The sequence below is a fragment of the Apus apus genome, chromosome 8, assembly GCF_020740795.1.
Source record: "Apus apus isolate bApuApu2 chromosome 8, bApuApu2.pri.cur, whole genome shotgun sequence".
NCBI lineage: Eukaryota > Metazoa > Chordata > Aves > Apodiformes > Apodidae > Apus > Apus apus.
Window position 1 is genome coordinate 22,593,000 of NC_067289.1, and position 19,602 is coordinate 22,612,601.

The window sequence follows — 19,602 nt, forward strand, 5'->3', positions numbered from 1 at the left end:
CATTTAGACCTCCCCAATAAATCAGTCACATTGTGGAGAGGAATTTTCTACCCTGTAGTCGGAACCTTGCCCACGATTTCAGGCATTTTCCAGGTAGCTACAATGACTTCTAGCTGTGTCTAGGTCAGGTTTACCTTCTCTCACTCTGGTTTATCTGTATACTGAGAACACCAAAGGCCAGGGACAAAGCACTGTGAAATGCTGAACAGCAGTTACCTATGTCTGTGTTGGGTAATAAATATTTATGTCCAGGTCTGAAGGGAGATGCATTTCCTGATGACTGCTTTCAAGGAGGGAAGAGGACAGAGGCATCTCTGAGGTATGGCTTTCTGGGGGAGAAGTGCAGAGGAAAGGCAGAGAGCTGCTTTGAGAACACATGCCTAGTGCAAGCAGCCCTACAACTCCAGGGGACAGGCTCAGCAGCAGCAATCACTTTTGGAGAGAGGACATCTGTTAACACTGAAAGGGACAATCCACCCCATCGAGTCTTAAAGACCTGAGTTTAATTTCCTGATCTGATTCCTGCTGGCCTTACTGGGGAATAAATACACCCACACACAAAATTGCTGTGAGATGTCACACAACCCTTCTAGTGAGGGCCACAGATGATTGACAACGTTGATTTGCCAAAGATCATTGTAATTCAAATTAATTGTTGGGATGGGGAAGAATATATCAGGGGAAAAACATGCTCAAAGACTTTTTTTTTTTAATATTGTTTTTATGTGAAAACTGGCACAAGACAACCATTAAAAGTGGTGACTTGTTCCTCACCAACTGGACCCCCAATCACAGTCCATTCCTCAGATGTCTCTTAAGAGCAGATCTCCTGGACTGAGCTACTTGAAAAGACAAAAATGGCCAATATCTGTTCTGCAAATTCCTGCTTATTTTCCATGCCTGACATGCCACTCTCTCCTGAGATATTTAACAGTGGTTTAGCTCAATAAACAGACAAGAGCCCCTCATCCACAACTCTATATGCAAACCATATGTTGCAGTTCAGAACTCTGAAGATTACAGTTAGAACTGTCCATTCAATTAAAATAAGGTCAAGAGTGAAAACTATTTCAAATTCAATAAACCGGTCATTTGAAAATGTAGATGCTGTGGAGGACAAGCTTAACAACTTAATTGACAGGTAAAGCTTCATTTCTAATCCTCATTTTGATATCGTCCGTAGCCTCAGGAGTCAAAACACATCACTGTTCAGTCCTCAAAATATGCAGAGAAAATGAAAATGTCAGTTGCATGAAAAAAGGAGAAGCATCTGTTTGATAGCTGTGTAAGCCTGTGATATGTAAACTGCCTTGGAGTCAAGCAGCACTAATTAGAGTTTCAAGGCATTCTTCATTAAATACACACAGAGAGACATATATATATATATATATATATATATATGCAATTTTTAAGCAATTATTTGGGCCAGATAATTTGCAAGAAAGTCAGGGCATAGAATTGAAGCAACATGCTAATTTCATGGAGGGACATCAGACAACACCATGACTTTTTCAAGCAGCTATGAAGAAATACTTTTTCCCATCTTTTCACAAAGAAGATCTGTACATTTTTCTCTACTCTTAATCTTAAAAAAAAATAGTAACAAAAAAAAGAATGATCCATTTCTGAATCCTGGAGTAGGACACAGCATCTCAACGTAAAGCCAAACCAGACACCTGATAGGGTTACCAGCCTCCACAGTGGGGTTATACTAATAGATATTTTGGCAGCTGTAGGGGTTTGATGACTCCAATTCACATTGATATGAAGCCCACACAGATGGATATGGACTCTCAGAGGAAAACTGGTGCCAGGGTAAGTGAACAGCCACATGAAATAACAAGGGAGTACAATCTGAAGAACAACAATCCAGACAATCACGTAACTTATGATAATAAAAAAAAAGTTTATATGCTGGAGAAAACTAAGATTGAGAATTTTACAGTTTCCTACAGAAAAGCAGTGAATGTAGTGACTGTAAACAGTGAAGCTGGAAAAGACATTTTGCCTGTGCACTGCAGCAGTGTGGGCTGAAACACAATAATTGAAGTTTCATGTAATTTCTGCTTAGGAAAGAGGCTTTGAGATCACTGCCATCAGCAGCTCTCCACAACACTCTTGAAAGTATTTCTGGTGTGGGACAGAACAGCAGAAGGAAAATTTGTTACAGGGGTATCAATTTTTAAATACAGCTCCTCAGCACAATTCACTCTGGCCATGCTGGGAGGTGGGAAGGTGGCAAAGGAGGAAAGGATCTCTACAAGGAGATGTACTTAATAAGTGACAGCATGATACAGCCCAAACTCCTTGTGCAGATTCACATCTGAGATGTACTAAGGAGGTTTATGCACTGGGCCATCAGCATCTTCTCTCAGCAGGATATGACAGTTTGAAAAAATAGTTATGGAATAAAAAAAGAGAAGAGAAAGATCTGATGAGAACATCTGGGGTTTGTGAGCAGCAATATTAATGCCCACTTGCTGAGCTCAGTAAGTGTCATTGCTACAGCAGAATGCATAGAGAAATGTCTTTTCCACACACAGTAGGTAAAATATGCAAAAGAAAATGATAATCATGTAAATACCTCCATAATCCAATGGTTCCAGTTTACAGTACATACACTCTTCTGGTCAGAAACATGAATACTATTTGTGACAAATGTCCTACTTGGGTTAGTAAAAAGCATTAAGACTTCACATGGATAAAGTCATTACACAAACTGACTAGAACATAAATCTATCTTGGTAATAACTGGTGTGGGAGGAGCAATCACCAGTCAGAACTGCCCTGTTCAACACGTGAAGCACAAGACTGCATGGGACTAGGAAAAAAGGACGGGAAAAACACCATGAGGCTACCAAGCTCCATGTCTTTGCCAGTCTCACCTAGCCAAGACCACAGGTCAACCCACGCCAGCTCTGTAAAGCCTGGCTGACATTGCTCTACAGCCATCAGTTCACAGGGGTCCTCCTCGAGAAGCCTCCACAAGGGTCAATCCCCCACCGGAGCTATCAGCTCCAGGCTGATCCACACCATAGAGCACCAGAAAGCAAAATACAACAGGTTACAAAGATTTTCTTCCTCTGCTTCCTTACAATATATATTAATGTCTCTGCAGAGATTCATCCACATGAGAGAAGATGCATTAACATATTCCAAACCTGTCCATACCAAACTCCAGAGCTGGATCCTAATGAACACAATGTCACGAAACACAGAAGATTCCTTCCCCGCTCCCCCCAGCCCCCCCCTTTTTTTTTTCCTCTGAGATTAGAAATGACAACAAATTAATCACTTGATTGCCCCATTTTTATTAGCTGTTTCTGACCTCCTTGGCTGCCACTGAATCTCTTTTGGGATAGGAACTGTTAGCAAGGTTCTCAGGTGGGTTTTTCAAAGATCTGGTATGCAACAATGGCAGGTTTATTTCAAGCTGGTCTTCTAATAAATCCCAGTTAAAGCCCTCAGGTACTCATATAATTGAAGTCTGAGTAACCCAATACGATGTTGATCAAACTACTGATCTTTTAATAACGAACTGTAGCCCTCCCAGCAGTTGCTATCTTGCTGACAGTCATGTCTGGAACGCTTCCTTTGGACCAACGCTTTGAACAGAGAAGCTGACAGATTCCTGTTTGGTTTAGTTTTTATCACAAATTGTTTTAAAGCTTTTTAAAGATAAATCAGATGGCTCATAAAATCCACAGGCATCGCAATAAAAAAAAATGGGATTTCTATTAGTTGTCCCAGTGAAGACTGGTATTAAATGCCTCCAAAGAGGAATGTAAACACCACTCAGAAGTTGTACTTCTTCCCATCTCAGCATCTGCCCTTAGTCCTTGTTTACAGCCTCTAGGCAAAACTATAGAAAAAGCAGTAGTTACCCTGCACAATGCTCTCCACTGAAAGGCAAATCTGTGCATTTTTCCTCTCATGATTTCCATTTAAAGTACGAATTTAAGGTTTCTAAGCCTTGCCTCTCTAGACAAGAGTAATTCAGTTGCAATTTACATTTTCAATGTGCTCAAAATGAACACCAAGATGACTCATGTGCTGTTTATAAGATGCTTGTGTTTGCCGGTAAATACCTTGTTACAAACAAGCTATAATTTAAGTATTCAAAAGTCTTGCTTCTGCATAAAATTACTACTAACGGTAATTTTGGAGACCATGACCAGAGCTTCAATTTCAGGCTTGCAAAAGCTCTTCCTACACAATGATTCTTAAAAGTACGAGTGTATTTTCTTCTCTGACAATGGCAATCGTTGTATCTCTGGAATTGTGGAAAAGATTACCCAGCTTTTAATTCACATTAGTCAGCTGCAACAATAGCATGCTTCTTTCCTTTCCTTTAAAACAAACTAATTATTGTCAATCAGCCCAGTGGAATGTTAGCATTCTCCATAACCTGCCTTTCATGGGTAGTCATAAATGCTAGAAAGTAGCTAATATAAACTAATCAGAGCCTAGAAATACCTCAAAACATATTTGTACTGCAGTCTATCATTTTTGTCATATTATTTCTAAATATTATATTTTGTCTGGATAATAACAGCTCTTCATATAGTTATACAGTGCTTTCATCTAACTATTCAAAGCTCTTGCCTTAATTAAACCATATGAAATTCCTGACTGGTGTAACAAATAGTATATTTCTAAACCTTCATTGTTTTCATTGTCAAAAGCTGATCAATAAAGCTTTATGCATTAAGCAGTCTGGACAAAGAAAACTCTTCAGGTCAGTATGTTTGTACACGCCCAAATTTCTGCACAAACTCACAATCCCAAGAGCTGGAGCCAAACCCAGAGAAACCACAAAGAGAATGACTGTCATTCTCCCTGCTCTTTACACAACCTCTCCTTCCCAAAGAGAACAGCAAGTTAGGTTCACATGTAGTGCTCTATTCCAGCTGGTATAGATCATGTGAGGCTTTTTCAGATCCTGGAGGAAGGACATGGGAGCTGGAATCCTTGGGGAAGCAGCCCATGTGCCCAGTCTATCAGCAGCTGTGATGCACAGGGAACTTTCAAGCACCACATGGCCTAGACAGGTAGACACTGAGAGAGGACACTCTGTTGGTACCTGGGAAGCCTGTGACACCTAGAAAGAATTTTTCCCTTTCAATCCATGTCAGATCAGTGATAATTCATCTGATCACTGTAATGCAGAACAAGGGTGCCAGTTTTCTGTGGTTTATGAATAGTACCATGCTTTTTTAAAAGCATGCTGCTTTGGAATACAGCAGATGTGCTGCAGGAAACATGACATGCTGATATGCTGTGCTACACCCAACCCTGAGAAATTCCTTATATAACCTGAAAATTAAACTGCCATTTGAACGGTTTGTTTACGCAGAAGGCTGCTATTAAAATACTGCAGTTGAATTAAACATTCAAAGATAAAAATCCAGACACAAAAAACCCTCCATGAGAATTTTTTTTTCCCCATAAGAGTAATAATAAAAAAGAGATTTACCAACATTATCTTAAAATAATCTTTTAATTCTTGAAATATAAGTGGTCCCAGTCTGCCCAGAGAGCTAAGGCTGCAAATGCAGGTAGGACTCCTTCAGCTCTTGCTTTGGAGCCTCGGAATAAGGAAACTGCTCTCAACACCAGCCATTTCTACTCAATTGGTCTGCACAAAACTTCTGCTTGAAAAGGGACCAAAAACTGACTGTGCCTGTCCACAACTCTAATCAATAAAAACATGTATCCAGGATTTAAAAAGCTCAATATCCAATGGCAACATTCACTCTGGAAGAAGCTGTCAGAACTGTTAAGTCCATCTACCCTGAGGGATATCAGATGTGAGACATTATGTGGTGTAGCTCACAGGCATCTTTGTTCAGTGAGCAGTAGAAGAGCGGGGAGACTTGAGCAGTAGTCAAGCATGAATCAGGCAAAATCTAAAGAAGTGTTCAAGGCCAGGATGGATGGTGCTTGCAGCAAAACCTGGTCTAGTGGAAGGTATCCCTGCTCACTGCATTGGGGCTGGAACTAGATGATCTTTAAGGTCCCTTCCAACCCAAACCATGTTAAGATAACTGTAATTATAATTCAAAAATAAATCCATTATCAGAGCATCAGATGCTCTTAGCTAAGACTGCCACTTAAGTGCTCAAAAAATAGCTTGAAAGTGGCTGTTCAGAGAGACGTGTCTACCTTTCCCTGACTGAAGAGAAACAGTTCAGACCCCGAATTACTGTGATTTTGCTGGGATTATTAGTACATGACACATTTTAATAAAATTGAAAAAGCTTGTGTGCCCCCAGTGTGTAACTGCATGGATTAGGCTTGGTAGGGCACACAGGTGGCAAAGGGACTGACCAGACCAACCCCAGGCACTCCGTGCGTGCTGAGGGGGCTGCAGGCCCAAAACCTGCCCTCAAAATTCACCTCAGCCTCCTGCCTGCCCCGGGCTTCCCGTCGTCAGCATTCAGGGAGCCAATTTTAACCGTCCAATAACCCACACAGGTAGCGTTACCTTTACTATGAATCTGTTCTGATTTCGACTAGTTCTTCCAGCACATTTTCTGCTGCAGCGCTCGCAGGAAGAGGGAAACGCAGGCAGTGACACCCTCCCCGCCGCAGAGCGCGACGGCCTCTCGCAGCTATCGACCCCGGCTGGCTCCGCGCAGGAGAGGTCAGACACGCGACCTCCAGCCTTCGCTTCTCCTCTCCTTCACTTCTGCCAGAGACAACTGCTTAAAAATGAAAATCAGGAATTTCCAGAAGAATGACTAACTTTAAATTCCCAATAAGGTTTGTAAAAGCAGCTATTCACGGGCAGTTTTTGCCCAGATCTTCTCTGCAGCCCTGCAGAAATATCACACGGATCTCCTGTTTAAATTCAATAGTCCCCAGAAAACCATTAAAGTCTGACTTCATAATGCTAAATAATGTTTAAAATGCACAGTTAATCCTCAGTCCTAGTTAATGTCTTTCCCTTTATGAGCAAGCAAACCCTTCATTTTTGTCAGCTGGGATCTGAAATTATAAGCAGTAATTATGCTTTTTATTTGTGACTAAAGATACTGACAGTTAGCAGCAACCATAAGTGAACAATATTTAAAGGTAAAAACAGGTATTGCTTCTTGTTAAATTAATTTCAAATTAAATCTACCAGTGTTCTGGAGAAGAAAAGGTTTATTCTTCAGCCTCTGAGAAAGCACTTCACCACTTTTTTATATTCTGAAACTTAAATACTTGGAGTTTTCTGATTCAGCTGTAAGAACCCATGTTGGAGTCCCAGGGTACCCAAGAGCATCTAAAAACAGAGTTGGAAACACTGGAATTTAGGTTTTGTCCTCTTTTCTCTCACAACTCTTTCTTTTGGCTATTCTTTTTCTCTTTCTTTTTGAAATACTATATAAAAAAAACACAAAACAAAACAATGTGCAAAAAACAAAATCCCAACAAATCACAAACCAATACCTTAAAATATCTTAGTTATTGAGATTGTTCACCCAGGGCCTGTTAAGGTCACAAGATGGAATTGTCCATTCCCCTGACCCTCTGAGGTGGACATTAAGTGGGCACAGTAGTTCAGTTACAAATAATTGGATTATTGTGATGCAGTTCCTGCAACTGATTTTACTTCCATAACTCAAGACAAGGTCTTGAAACAGAGAAAGGTGAATAAGGCTGGGTGGCTTCACCGCATCTAGGAGGTCCTTTGGTTTATTGCTTGAAGGTTTGAGTTCATGCTGAGTGGTATTTGCTACATGTGTGATCAGAAGTGGTGTATTTTTCCTTTTGTAAAATACAATTTATTTTCCTTATTCTCCTTCTATTGAAGTGTACCAGAAAATAACTAACTCTGTATCACGGCATTCCATAGTGGTCCAAGTTAAATGCAACTTTCTGAAATAAGACAATACAAAAGCATCCTGAATTCCTCTAATGGACTACTTTTTCTTCGTTATTAAAAAAATACAATAAAAAAACCCATACAACAAAGTTTCCTTGGCATTTCCCTAGAGGTGTGAGGTGATAAGTCCTTCAGTTTTTCCTCAAGACAGCAGAAGCCTGGTGCACTGATTTGTTGGGCAAGGAAAACAGTCCATCCAGAATTAGTGTCTCTCCTTGGCAGAAGCACAGAATTTGACAAGAATAAGTTAGGACTGATACCTCAAACCTGGCAGACTAAATAAATGCTGAGGTCATTTTTATAAATGCTTTCTTGCTCTTAGACAAATCCTTCAGTGTTCCTTTGAGCCCAGCTATTAACTCTTCTGGGGCAACGGCGTTTGGAGAGTTCCCATCTGACCTGGGATCAGGCTAAATCTGTGACACTGGTGGCAGTTACATTACTGGGGTAAACAGTGGTGGCCTTGCAAAGTCACACACTGGCTCTGGACACAGCTGCTCTGAAAGTCCCTCTGGCAAAGGTCAGGAGCTCCAAGGTTTGACTAAATCCCCAAGGGACAGGGTTGTGGTGATTGCAATATTACTCTAATCAGTGAAAGAAAAGCTCCTTTTCATCAACAGCTAATCGTAGGACTTCATTTATCTCTAACTTGCTTCAGTTGCCTTGACAGATGAGAACACATTCATATAAATATGAAATGACAGTTTACCAAAGAAGGTTAACATAAGGTCATGACCTTCTATTTGAGTTCTCGAGCTTATTCATGTGTGAAAATGCACTTTTGTAGCTGTAGCTTCAGCATCCCTCACAGATCTGGACTTGGTACCAGTAACTGATTTTGAAAATGGTACTTATGTGTGGAAAATATAATTTTTGCTTTCTGTGATGGTTGAGAAGAATTTTTTTGCATTAGTATAAAATATAAAATGAGAATATCTGTACATCTCTCAGAGTATCACAAAGTCAGGGGTACCTCTGCTTGACAAATAAGGAGATATTGCAGCAAGGTGAAGGTGATTTGTACATACACACAGACACACACATTTCCTCTCCCTTACTCAAACTGGTTTTCTGAGCAAATCCACCCACAGACACTAACTGGACTGCCCCAGAAACACTGAACACTGGTACAGGTGCATAGGACACAGAATCAGGCTGACAGCCATATACTAATAAATGTCAGATATTAATTTGTTGTATTATTTGTGCAGTGATTTAAATGCAAATTCCTTCTCATTATTTATTTCCATCAGACATGTGAAGACTGAGAGGTAGACATGAGCTTTATGTCAAAATCTGTAATGCCCACACAACTATCTGCCAGAAAATATTCCTCTGTCAGATAATAAAACTGAAGCTCTGTCCAGGAACACTGGAGAGCAAAATCTGCAGTACAGAATGTAGATAATTAGTTTTGAAGGGCTAATCACCACACTGCTCTGGCTGGCACCTCTATACAGATGCACATGCCTTCACCTTACTACAACTTGCCTCTTGATGGAAGTATCCCTTAATGAAGACTTTAGATACCACGCAATTCTAAATGATATATCCTGCCATAACAGCTCCCAGTTAGTTAGAAAAGATCTTCACAGGCCTTGGAAGGAGCACGGAGTCCACAGCATGGGCTGCCTTAGGCTGTGCTGCTTGATCCCCTCCCCACAGGGCTCTAACCAGCCACAGAACCACAAGAAAGAGGTTTAGTCAATGCTGATAGCAAGCATGTAATTTAAGATTATTTTACCTATTTTATACTCTTGTTCATATTCACAGAACCTTGTGTCTTGCACGCACCTTTGACATCCTAGAAGATGCTGAGCACCCTCAGCTCATTCTAGCTGTGAAATTAGGTCTTTGGGTCTCCTAAAATTGCCCACAAAACCCCCAGCTATTATTGATCAAATCAGCAGTACACTTCATTATGTTGTTAGATTAATGATTTTTTTTATCCACTTTCCCTTCCTTAGCATTAAACAGCTACAAATGGCTAAAAATTTTTTTTTAAATGCAGTTATTTCCCAACATCTTTCTTTTTTGTCAGAAGGATGTTCTATTTTGTTTCTGAACAACAAAGATCAATCTTTGCACTAATAAGGACTTCCTGAATAAAATCTGTACTATTTCCATGGTGCTTTTCTAACTATGCACCTTATTTGTACCTTGGCTTATAAAAAACCCTGTACACCAATTGATCATTTCAGTCACCAGTGAAATATAACCAGCCATGAGGAGGATAATGGGAGCAGAACAATAGTACACATCTATTTAATGCTTGAGTTTAGACTAAGGGGTAACAAAGCACAATAATGCTACAAAGAAAGAATGTAACTACTGAGAACCACTGCAAGCCTTCTTCCTTCAAAAATGCTGGCTAACCTGAATGAGAAGCTGTTTTACTCTCATCTGCAAAATGATCCCTTTGAGCAATGCAGAGACATCAATAAAACAACAATTCAGTGTCACATCCTGAAAGACCAGCACCTTCCACCAGCAGCACACATTTTTGTTTGAAAGCTCTTTCCTCCTATGCAGGAATCAAACAATAAGGTACTTGTAACATCTAATGGCCAGAATTTGACTGAAGAAGCCATCTTGCAAGTCAGTGTAGCTCCATGCTCATCGCTACCATCTGCACGGAAGGTCAGGTGGAATGAGTGTCACTGCCGAGTTCCCTTTGTTCTACAATTTGAGCATTTCCAGTTTATTGTACATTTCTAATTTTGCCTGAAGATTTCAAAAAGCATCTTCAAAATGGCTAATCTAATACATACTCTTAAAATTCCTGGTTAGATAACATGTAATACAAGAATCAAACCTCCTAAGCTCTCAGTTTCTAAAGAATATCAGAATACTAGAATTTAAAGTATATTTTAGGAATAGCAGAATTGTGCAGAGGGAACACTAATTTAACTCACTTATTAACACTAAACTAATGGAAACAGGACTCTTGCACACCAGGCAATTTATGATTACTATCAGTAGGATCCCTGCTTGCAAAGTCTTCAGTTTTTGCAGATCTGAAAGCAGTAAGTAGACATCAACATAGAAAGAATATTACCAACTAGTCCCCAAAAGAGGAAAGAGAAGAGTGAGGTGAAGTAGCAGGGATCTGTGAATCATGCATCGTACTTCTGCCTTGAGCTCTCAAAAGGCCATAATGAAAGCATTGAGGAACATAATGAAAAATTTTAATTAAAACAAAACAACAATCTACAGCTTATTTACACTGTCAAGCTGAATATCAAGTGATAGGTTGCTGTGGAAAATAATTCTGCAATCTTCTAGTGAAAAAAAGAAGTGCAGCCAAATAAATTATAAAGTTAGGACAAAGAATATGACCACAGCTAGGAAATAAATTACTTTGTACAAACCTTAAGGGAGGAGTTGAAGGACAACGGTAAAATGAAATCCTGGAAGAAAGGGATTTGTGAGATGCTATGCAAAAAGAAAAGTCAGAGGAGATGGTTTCTTGTGAAAAGACGAAAATACAGTTTGTAAAAACCTACCTAGCACCTTTCATCTTGAGATAATAAAAAAATGTCACTGATCTACTCACTGCACCAACAAAATGCAATCGAGGGTGCGATCCAGGCACAGAGCCCGTGCACACAGGATGACATGGCAGCCAACGTTCAGCACTAGTGATAGTGGAGAGTTCAAGAAGGAACTGCAACACTGGCCTGCAGCACAGTACACCTTGCCTACTTTACACCTAATCTCCTCTACCTTTTGAATCTGATGCTGCAAGACCTGTATTGAGTGCAGGTCAACAGCTGAGATGGGCTTGTTTACACCCACTTTATGTTCATCTTTATGTGCATCTTTATGAAGTCTAACCAAAATTCATTATGTGTTCTAACATAAGCTTATGTGATGTTTTGCATCTACACAAAGTCAAGCGTTTGCATAAGAACAAATTTTACCCCATAATGCACTGACTAGACTTAAATTTCCCTTAGGAAGAAGACAAATGGGTTTATATACCATGTGGTTTCAAATCCTTTTTTATTCAGTTAATCTCTAGCTGTGGAATTGTGATTGAAATGCAAAAGTGTATGTGTATTTCCTGATAAGAACCATTTTGCTTTAGAGACAGACAAAATGTTATCAAACATATACACCATCTTCAGGTTTTTAAATTGATGATTCTGATTATGGAAATTCCATAATCAGAACATGGCACAGCCAATCCAGGTTAAGTGATAACATTTTTTCAGGAAAAGAAAACAAAAGCCCAACCCTTTGAAGTGCTCTTACACTTGCATCTTCATAATCCAGACAGGAGAAGATCTGCACTCTTAACAACTCTGAGTATACACCCCCCTCAGCTGGCTCCAGATAAAAGCTAGTAGTTCCTTTCCTTTCCTAATGTCTTCTCCAAATTCTTAATAGCAGTGAGGCACTGTACGAACCCTTACCTCCACACGATTTTCCATCTTCCCCCAGTTTCTGGCCTGCTGGACACTTGCAGTGGTAGCTGCCAATGGTGTTGCAGCACTGGTCCTGACAACCGCCGTTCTCAGAGGTGCACTCGTTTATGTCTGTCAGAAGGAAGCACATGGCAGTCAGTGGGGAGTGGGCATTGACCACGTTCCCTGGCTATTTGAGGACAATCTCTGATAACGACAACATGAGTAAGTTTGACACCTACAGTTAAGGACCTTGAAGGGAACCACAGGAGTAGTGACTCCCAGCTATGTTGCTGTGCCCCGTAACTCAACCAAGAAGGGCAAGGGTGGGATTTGCCTCCCCAGTTTCTGCACGAGGAAAGCTGCTTGGGCCACCAGCTCCAGCTGCAGGCCATAGCAATTCACCAGCTTCTCATTTCTGTGCAACAAGATCGGAAACAATCTTTATATTGTCATTTCCACCTGCTCATTTGTACATGAGGTTGCTACTAGAAGTCACGGCTAAGATGAAAAACCTCTGGAAGATGTAAATCAGTTAAGGTCCTTCTTTCCTTCAGATGTGTGCACTAATTTCTACACACTTTACTGTTCACCTGGTCAAGTTTGTGCTTGTCTGCATGATTTTGACAAGGAAAAATCTCATCTTTACATATAAATGAAGAACATTCAAGAACCACATAAATGAATAAATAGACTAACAAATGGTGGAGAAAAATCAATAGTGAAGACATTTTCTTTTTAACGTAGGTACTTACATACCCTGCACAAGAACTTGTGAAGAAACATGATAAAATTTATCAGGCTCTGCTGAACAGGATCAGAGACAACAGATGGTAGGGAAGTTTTTCCAAAGTAGAAAAATTGTCAAATGGGATATTGACTATAAGGAAAGCAGCAGGTGTTTGCTGCATTGATTTCTTGTATTCTGGAAAGCATCCTTGTGCAATGCTGTCTTGCTTGTTGTGCTCTCTCTGAAGCATTAATGTCACACAGACACATGCTTCATGCAGCAAGGAGGGACAGCAACCAGCCTGCACAAGAATAATGAGCTCTGGGCATCTTTAACTCAATTTATTGACATTAAGTGGCAGGTTGGCAGAGCAAGCCTCCTCAATATGTTGGTATGGTGAAAGCCAGGGCTAAGAGGGCACGGTGCATTCCCAAAGCCTGGCACAAGGATGCAGGTAACAGATCTCACATCCACAAGGCCTTTGGCACTGGTAGAGATCACATGTTACATTCAGGCTAGACAGCAAGAAAAGCAGGATGAGGAAGATTAAGCAACAGAAGATAAGCATCATCCTGACTGTGAAAAAATCACAGGCAGTTCATATTAGTAGCACGCCATCCAGTAGGAGAATGTGGCTTTAAAAAAACAAAAAAAACCAAAAAAACCCACACCAAAAACTTCAAATAAAAGTCAGGACAAAAGAAAAATCATGTGCTGTCACTTCAAATAATAAATAAATAAATAAATAGATAGATAGATAAATAAGGAGTTTCACATTCATGTAAGAGAGATGAGAGCCTTTCAAACACAATCCCTAGCTGTTGGAGTCTAAGATGTACCAAGGTTTAGTATTTCTTCCATGAGTTTGACCTTAACTTTATGAGTTCATTTCTGAGCCTGGCTAAAAGTCAAAGGTTAAAATAATTTTGGGGGATGTTTCATACTATTAGAAAGCTAAAGGAAAAATGTATCACAAACCACCAACATTTACTAAAGTGCAGCTGAAGAGACACACACTAAAACCATCTTACTTCACTACAGGTCCAAACTTAGTGCAATGACCAATACAAAAAACTTTCTTTGTGCACAGTGATACTGAAAAATACTGGTAAGGTATTGATATATATATACACTCTTATCTCAGTGCTACATAACAAACCAAACCCTAACTCACAGGAAGTCAGTGTGGCTCTTCTTGCCTTCATGACAACACGATTTAGACAGAAACTTTTCAGAAGAAAAACATTCCCCTCTGCCCAAAAACAAATCATACCAAAAATAAGACATTCATCTGTTCCCTTCTCTTCAGCAAGAGACAGAGAGAACAGATGACAAGCAACAGATTTTAGACATATCCCTCAAAGCACGGGAAGAAGGCAACTAGGGCTGAGCATCGTGCAGAAGATCGACAAAGTAGGCATGTTCCAAATGATTTACTCCTTCTAACTAGCAGACATCTTGATGTGCCTTGTGGTAATAAACAGTAATGAGCCACGTAATAACCCTGCTCCACAGCTTTGTCTTCTATTTTTACAGTATTGAAAATTAATAAAATCTCTTGCTCTTTTATTTTTTAAACAAAATAATGGGCAGAACTACTTTATTCTTCTCAGCTGTTTGGTACCTCTAATGCTACATGACCTCCTAGCATAAAATGCTGCCTAAGTGATGTGGTCTATGATATACAGCCCAATTATTTATTAACACCACTGTCTGCATTTTGAACAAAAACACTGGAAGAAAACCTTTCTAGCTGAGGAGCTAATAATTATCCTCTTGATTTCACTACGGTATTATACATTCTGAAGTGTAAAGTGCTATTGAATACTAAAATATAGGATGTTTTTTCTTTTGATTGCAGCATTTTTCCATGAGGAACCAGAAATATTTTTCTTTCTGGTTCAGCATAAAATGCTGTGGTCCATCTTTGAATTTTTCCCCCACAACAGTATTGACGCTGTGTGACTGATAGCCTCATCTTCTTCCAACTGTCATTTTAATGTTCTGTCCAGGATTTGCTTGTCTCTGCCTTCATATTTGTTTGAATCCTCAGATGAAATGTTTTCCTCCATTTCTTTGCTGCTTCTTACTCCAAAAATCCTCTGCTTTTTCCATTATACGCAGAAAATCTGACTTTTTAATCAACATAGCTCTTGAAAACAAATACAGCATTTTAAGCTGATCAGCATAACTCAGAATTAAATTATAGTTTATTTTAAGACACCAAAATAAGCTTTTTGATACAGCTTTATCCCTATTTCACAGCACTCACATTTGAAGACGTAACCACGCTGGGTATAAACCAAACTAGTTTTAGCCTTAGTGTTCTGAAAATTTGCTCTCTAAGCATCTGCATCCTTCGTTGTCCTGTCCTTTGCACAAGACCTTCTCTATTGCCTGTATCCTGCCAAGTTTTTTGTGCAACTCAGTGAGAAAGGTCAGAAGCTGTCTCAGTCCAAGAAGCAGAAAAATAAACCATCTCAATGTGAAGTAATAAAGGCTATTTTACATTTGTAAAAAGATGGTTTATGTCGCTGCAATCAGCTCTTCTATGTTCCTAAAACACAGATCAGTCAGAATTTTAAAATCCAATTGCAGCTTTGCCATTGGAAAGAAGAGGAAAAAAAATAATGCAGAACAAAACCAGTTCTGTCAAATGATAAATTTCTGTCTCCTTTCCATATTCAATGTCATTCAAGGTTGCAAATATATTTATTTGCCTTTGAATAGCAAGAAAAATGACAGAAAATTTCTGAAATGTAACAAGTCTGCCAGAAGTTCAATGTTATCAAGACTATCAATCCATCTGTAATGACACACTGTAGGCGCTTCAAAAAAAGTAAATGTGATGTTTGCTACTGCAGTGCTTCACTGCTCTTTATAGAGCCAATGTTGTAACACAAAAAACATTATCCATGGGAGACACACACTATGTGAGCTTTCAATCCTGCCACATGACGGTTTAAGGAGAAAAAAAATTGAAAAAAACACAACAAAACAACCCTTCATCTAGATGAACTTGATATTAACTTTATATATGATCTATCATACGAGTGGAAAAAAACCCACTGTATTTTAAATTCACCAGCATTCAAAAATGTGGACTGTAGACATGTGCCTATGTCTCACACTCCCTGCACTAGGTAAAAAGGTACTATATTACCTAAATACCCTGTCAAATATTCAGTATATAAGGAAGCATGCCTTTTTTTCATTAAATGGACCCCCTTTGCCCAATTAAATATGCCTGGGAGCTATATGCTAAATGAAGAAGGATCGATTCCAATCCCTTTATCTCTCTATTCTTGTTCAATGCCACTCGCTCCCTGTCTGAAAATATCACACCTCAGAGCAAGTCAGAGACATTCCTGGTTCCAAGGAAAATACAACCCTTCACCAAGTTTTTTGCAAGTCTTGGTGATTGCAGATTTCCTACAAATAAATAAAAACAGTGGACACAGTGGTTTTCATTGGTAATTCCAATTTTAGGTCTAACAGAAGTGACCTGCACTACTACTAGCTCTCAAGTGTAGCAAGCAGGTAAAGAAAAATAAAAATAAATTAAAAAAAATCAGTCTTCTGCTGAAATTCAGAAATACAGGAGGGCAGAAGTCTCCTCTACGCTGAGCTACTGGTGAGAGCTGCAGCTCTGCAGGTCCTCTGTGTGCAGCTGAATTCAGCATCTCTAACAAGCAGCAAGGGATCAAGCCTGCTCTGAGTGTGGGACTGGACAGACCAGCTGAAGGAGAAAGGAACCCTGCAAGGAAAGGCCCTTGTTCTGCAGCAGGAAAACAGTGGACTGAACCACCATTTAATTCTGGCAACAATTTACATGTGTAGATCTATGTCTATAGCAGAAAGTATTTTTAAGTATATTTTACCTGTGCAACAAGTTTATGCAATAAGTATTAATATACAAAATAACTTTTTAAATACCTAAGAGAATCTCCTAACTGCAGTCTGCTGCTTAAAACCTGTTTTCCAAAGTTTCTATATTTATCAGCTGTATAGGAGCAACAACTTTATTTATTTAATGCAACCAGATGCAAACTTGTCATTTCAGTGACCAGCCTTTGGGGCCAACCTGTGCTCTGACCCGTAAGCCGCTGACTCCAGTGCATGTCAGAGCTCGCTGGACTTGTGATAAATCACTGAAGGGGAATAAAATCTGTAAAATCATTCACATTGTTATTGCAATACCACATGAACAAAGCCCACCAACATGGAGAGGGGAGGCTATTTTGATTAGTTTAAAAGCGTTAGGCTAACACACCGTGCTTCAATTAGGGGCCAGAGTAATGAGAGCATATTTATTTAGGAGGAAGACAACATTTCACTAATACCACTTCTTCCCAGTTGGGATTTTCTCCTGAATACTATGATGAAGCTGGTGCAATTTCAGGAATCTAAATGTTAAATCTAGGAAAGAGTTTTGATTACTCTAACAGGCACTGGCAACTTATATTGACTTTAATAGCAATTTAGAGATGTAAATTCCCAAGCTCAGAAAACATAATTCAAATACTTTCGGGTACAAACCCCTCATAATGATTAGAATCAAAGCCTAAATACAGTTTATCATATTGAGGTATACATTTAGGTGCATTTATCTGAGTGCCTGAACATGAACAAAGGGGGACATAGGCAACTGTATTACAATTGCCTTTTATAGGGAGGTGATACAGGCAAGTGTCTGCAAATCATAATGCACAGTTGACAATTTCTCATGTATAGATCTAAATAATTTTAAGCTCCTAAAAAGCACTAAAGTTCCAGTAAATAGGTAACCCCTTAACTTGCTTGCAAGTTGAGACACTGTTTTTTAAAATTGTGGCCCAGATGGTCTGTAATCAAAACCATATGTCTGAAAAAAATCCCGAAAACTGAGAAAGTTGATTTCAACTTTAAAGGCCACTTGCTACGATGCAATGTGGTGCACACAAATGCAGACACTTCCATCATATCCACGTTATATCTAAATACAACATCATGAGCATGTGCTGGAAAGCACAATGCTCATAGCCCAGGAGCTGCATTTGTCTTTTCCTTCGTTTTGTGCAAGAGCTTTGTAACAGTTGTCTTTGAACAGTAATTGTCTCTAAAACATAAATTACATCCATCACTTCCAGTGCTAACCATAAATTATCTGCCTGAATAGAAAACAAAGCTGCTCATTCTGATAGTCAGGCACAGTCCTACACGTGTATTGATTAAGCACTCTTAATGCTTTATTAGGTTTTCTTCCTCCACAAAGTCAATAACAGGATGAATATTTCTTCCTGTGCTGTTATGAAGTATCGTAAATCTGAGCTGTTATTAACAAGCGTCTTATTAGTGGAGCAAACTTATCTGAGAGTTTGGCAGAGCCTCTTTGTGTGTGAACTCCCAGAAAACACCCATCATCACCACTGTCTCCACTGGCAGCTGCAGTGCTTGCGCTTTAACAAGTTATCACCTCCTCTTCTTATTTTTTTTTCTCCTCTTTTTTAAGAAAAGAAATGACTGCTGCACCCGTTCCTCTTTATTCCTGTGCCACATCCATACCCACAGAGAACGCCAGGCAGGTAACAAATGCACTCGTGGCCCTCAGGGATGGGGGAGTCTGCCAGAGCTTGCTTTCTTTGGTTAATTGGGGCACTAAAAATTCCATTTCATGGAACTTAGATACAAAACCAAAATCAATCAAAGTCCCTTGTTAAATGCACTTCATTAGTGTTAATTTTTCCTTATTAAAATCATCATCTTGAAGAAAAAACAAAACAGATTCATCAACCATTTGCACTTGCTCACAAGAATAACTCCTTTGAAGTCAGAATGAAGTTCTGTAGAGGGGAAAAAACAGACTCAAAAGTTTAAATAAGTGAATCAACCAGCTCATAAAACCCAGGAAGCTGGCTAGCACTGCTGTGTTAGACTGGACCTCGGTTCATCTCGTGCACTAGCAGAGAACAGTCAGGGCCCTGCAGCAGGCACAGAGATGGCCTATTCCACCCCAAGCTCTCCTCCTCCTGCTCTCAGCTTACTAAAGACTAGACTCAGTTCTAAAAATCAGCATTTAATATCTCTTTCCCTGGTTATGACAGCCCTCTGTAACCAGATACCAGATATCTCTCTCCTTTTATTTCCTAAATGATCTCCACTTATTTCCTAAAAGTGAAATGCAGAACCTAAATCGCACACAGTTTTCCTTTCTACACCAACCAGAACAACTGAAATGCCAGGTGGGGAAAAAATAAAACAACCTCTCACAGTATAATGAAATCCTGTAATAGTACTTGATTCTAAAATACATTTTCCCAGACAAGGTATGAATAATGCATCTAAACGTCCCAGAACATCTGAATTAAGCAACAACAGCCTAAAAGATGCTAATTGGCAGTGATTGGAGATGATTGTGGAGTACGTCTGGAACTATGATTACAAACAGAGCTGATGCATCCAGCCCAAACCTCAAGTACTGCTGCTGCAATTAAAGACATTTTATCAAATTAGACAAGTGTTTGCCTTTGCCTGCTATGATGGTTATGAGCAAAACATAAAAGAAAGCATCGTCTACTGTACTGCAACTTGCCTTGCATCAGAGCTCTGCC

General features: G+C 39.5%; 1 protein-coding gene across 1 annotated transcript in view; it reads right to left on the reverse strand.

The window, feature by feature from the left end:
* LOC127387807 (multiple epidermal growth factor-like domains protein 6) overlaps positions 1-19,602 on the reverse strand; it is a 194,338-nt gene that overhangs the window by 77,129 nt on the left and 97,607 nt on the right. The window contains exon 6 of the mRNA XM_051626590.1: positions 12,292-12,414. Coding sequence (XP_051482550.1) covers positions 12,292-12,414 — 123 coding nt within the window. The remainder of the gene's footprint in view (positions 1-12,291; positions 12,415-19,602) is intronic.